The sequence below is a fragment of the Parus major genome, chromosome 25LG2, assembly GCF_001522545.3.
Source record: "Parus major isolate Abel chromosome 25LG2, Parus_major1.1, whole genome shotgun sequence".
NCBI lineage: Eukaryota > Metazoa > Chordata > Aves > Passeriformes > Paridae > Parus > Parus major.
Genome location: NC_031794.1, coordinates 757,555 through 758,868, shown reverse-complemented (window position 1 = coordinate 758,868; position 1,314 = coordinate 757,555). Strand labels below are relative to the sequence as shown.

Sequence of the window (1,314 nt, the reverse complement as noted above, 5' to 3'; positions counted from 1 at the left end):
GGGGGTCCCGGGCCGGGCGGGCGGAGCAGACGCGGCCGCCGCCGAGCGCAACCGGCACCACCACAAACAATGCCCCTGATTGGCCGCCGCCGCCGCCGCGCCCGCCCCGCCTCCCGACCCCAGCCGCGACGCCCATTGGTGCGGCTTTCGGACAGGCACACGTCTCCACCAATCGAATCGCCTTAATTCGCTCTTAGCCCGCCTCCCGACTTTTACTGGCAGTCTCTGTAGGGATTGACGTCCCGCTGCACCAATGGGAACGCGCCGAGCTTCCCCGCGGGGCGCCTTTAATGGGTCCCCGAGTCTGAACATCCGGGTATCGCGGGCGGCGCGCGGTGGTGGCGCGCGACTTCTCCCCCGGCCCGCGAGGGAGTTTTGGCCCGTCGCAGCCGCCGTAGCGGCCCCGGGCCCAGTACCGGCCCGGTTCCGCCCCACGTGGCGCCGGTCCGAGGCCGCGCGTGGCTCTGGGGGCGGTCCCGTCTCCGGGGATACCGGGAAGAACCCGCGCACGCCCCCGGGCCCGGCGGAGCGGCGGCGCGCAGGGCCCGGCGGGCGCGAGGCCCGTGCCAGGGTCCAAGATGGCGGCCTGAGGGCAGCGCCCGGGCCGTGCCAGGGCCCAAGATGGCGGACACGGCCTCACGGCCCCCCCCGCCGCCCCCAGACCCACCTCCCGCACCAAAATAAATCGGCCTGGAGGCAGCGGGGAAAATACCGCAGCAGCTTTTATTTACAGGCCCCTGGGGCGGGGGCTGCTATTGCACAGTGCAAGGGGAGGGGGCGGCCCCGAACCCCCTCCCGATGGCCACCGAACCCCCCCGGGGGGCCCGGGAGATCGGGGGGACACAAACCCAAACCCGGCTGCCCTGACACCACCTGAGGGGGGAAAAACCCACCCCAAACCCCCCCCGGGCTGAGAACCGGGGTTAGAAACGAGGAACGGGAAACCCCCAGAGCCGCCCCTGCCCGTCCCATCCGCGCTCTCACTCTGGGGGGTGAATAAATAAATAAAAATATATTAACACTGACATATAAAACCCGTGGTGAGCCTGCGGGTTACGGGGGGGTCTCTTCTCCCCGCCCCGCAGCATTTGAAGGGGGTCCCTGTCACACTTTGGGGGTCCCGTTTAACACTGCTGGGGGGTCCCTGTGTCCCCCGGAGATTTTGGGGTTCAGCACTCGGGGGGAGCCCCGAAGGTGCGCCGGCAGTCGGAGGCTTTGGCGCTGGGGGGCTGCGCCCGGCGCCGCCGCAGCTCGTCCCGGCACAGGGACCCCCCGAGCTTGGCCAGCGCCGAGCGGTACCGGCGGTCAAAGGCG

General features: G+C 70.5%; 1 protein-coding gene across 1 annotated transcript in view; it reads right to left on the bottom strand.

Moving 5' to 3' along the window:
* Positions 1–704: 704 nt before the first annotated feature.
* DENND4B (DENN domain containing 4B) overlaps positions 705–1,314 on the bottom strand; it is a 16,486-nt gene continuing 15,876 nt past the window's right edge. The window contains exon 15 of the mRNA XM_033519789.1: positions 705–1,310. Coding sequence (XP_033375680.1) covers positions 1,170–1,310 — 141 coding nt within the window. The 3' untranslated portion in view covers positions 705–1,169. The remainder of the gene's footprint in view (positions 1,311–1,314) is intronic.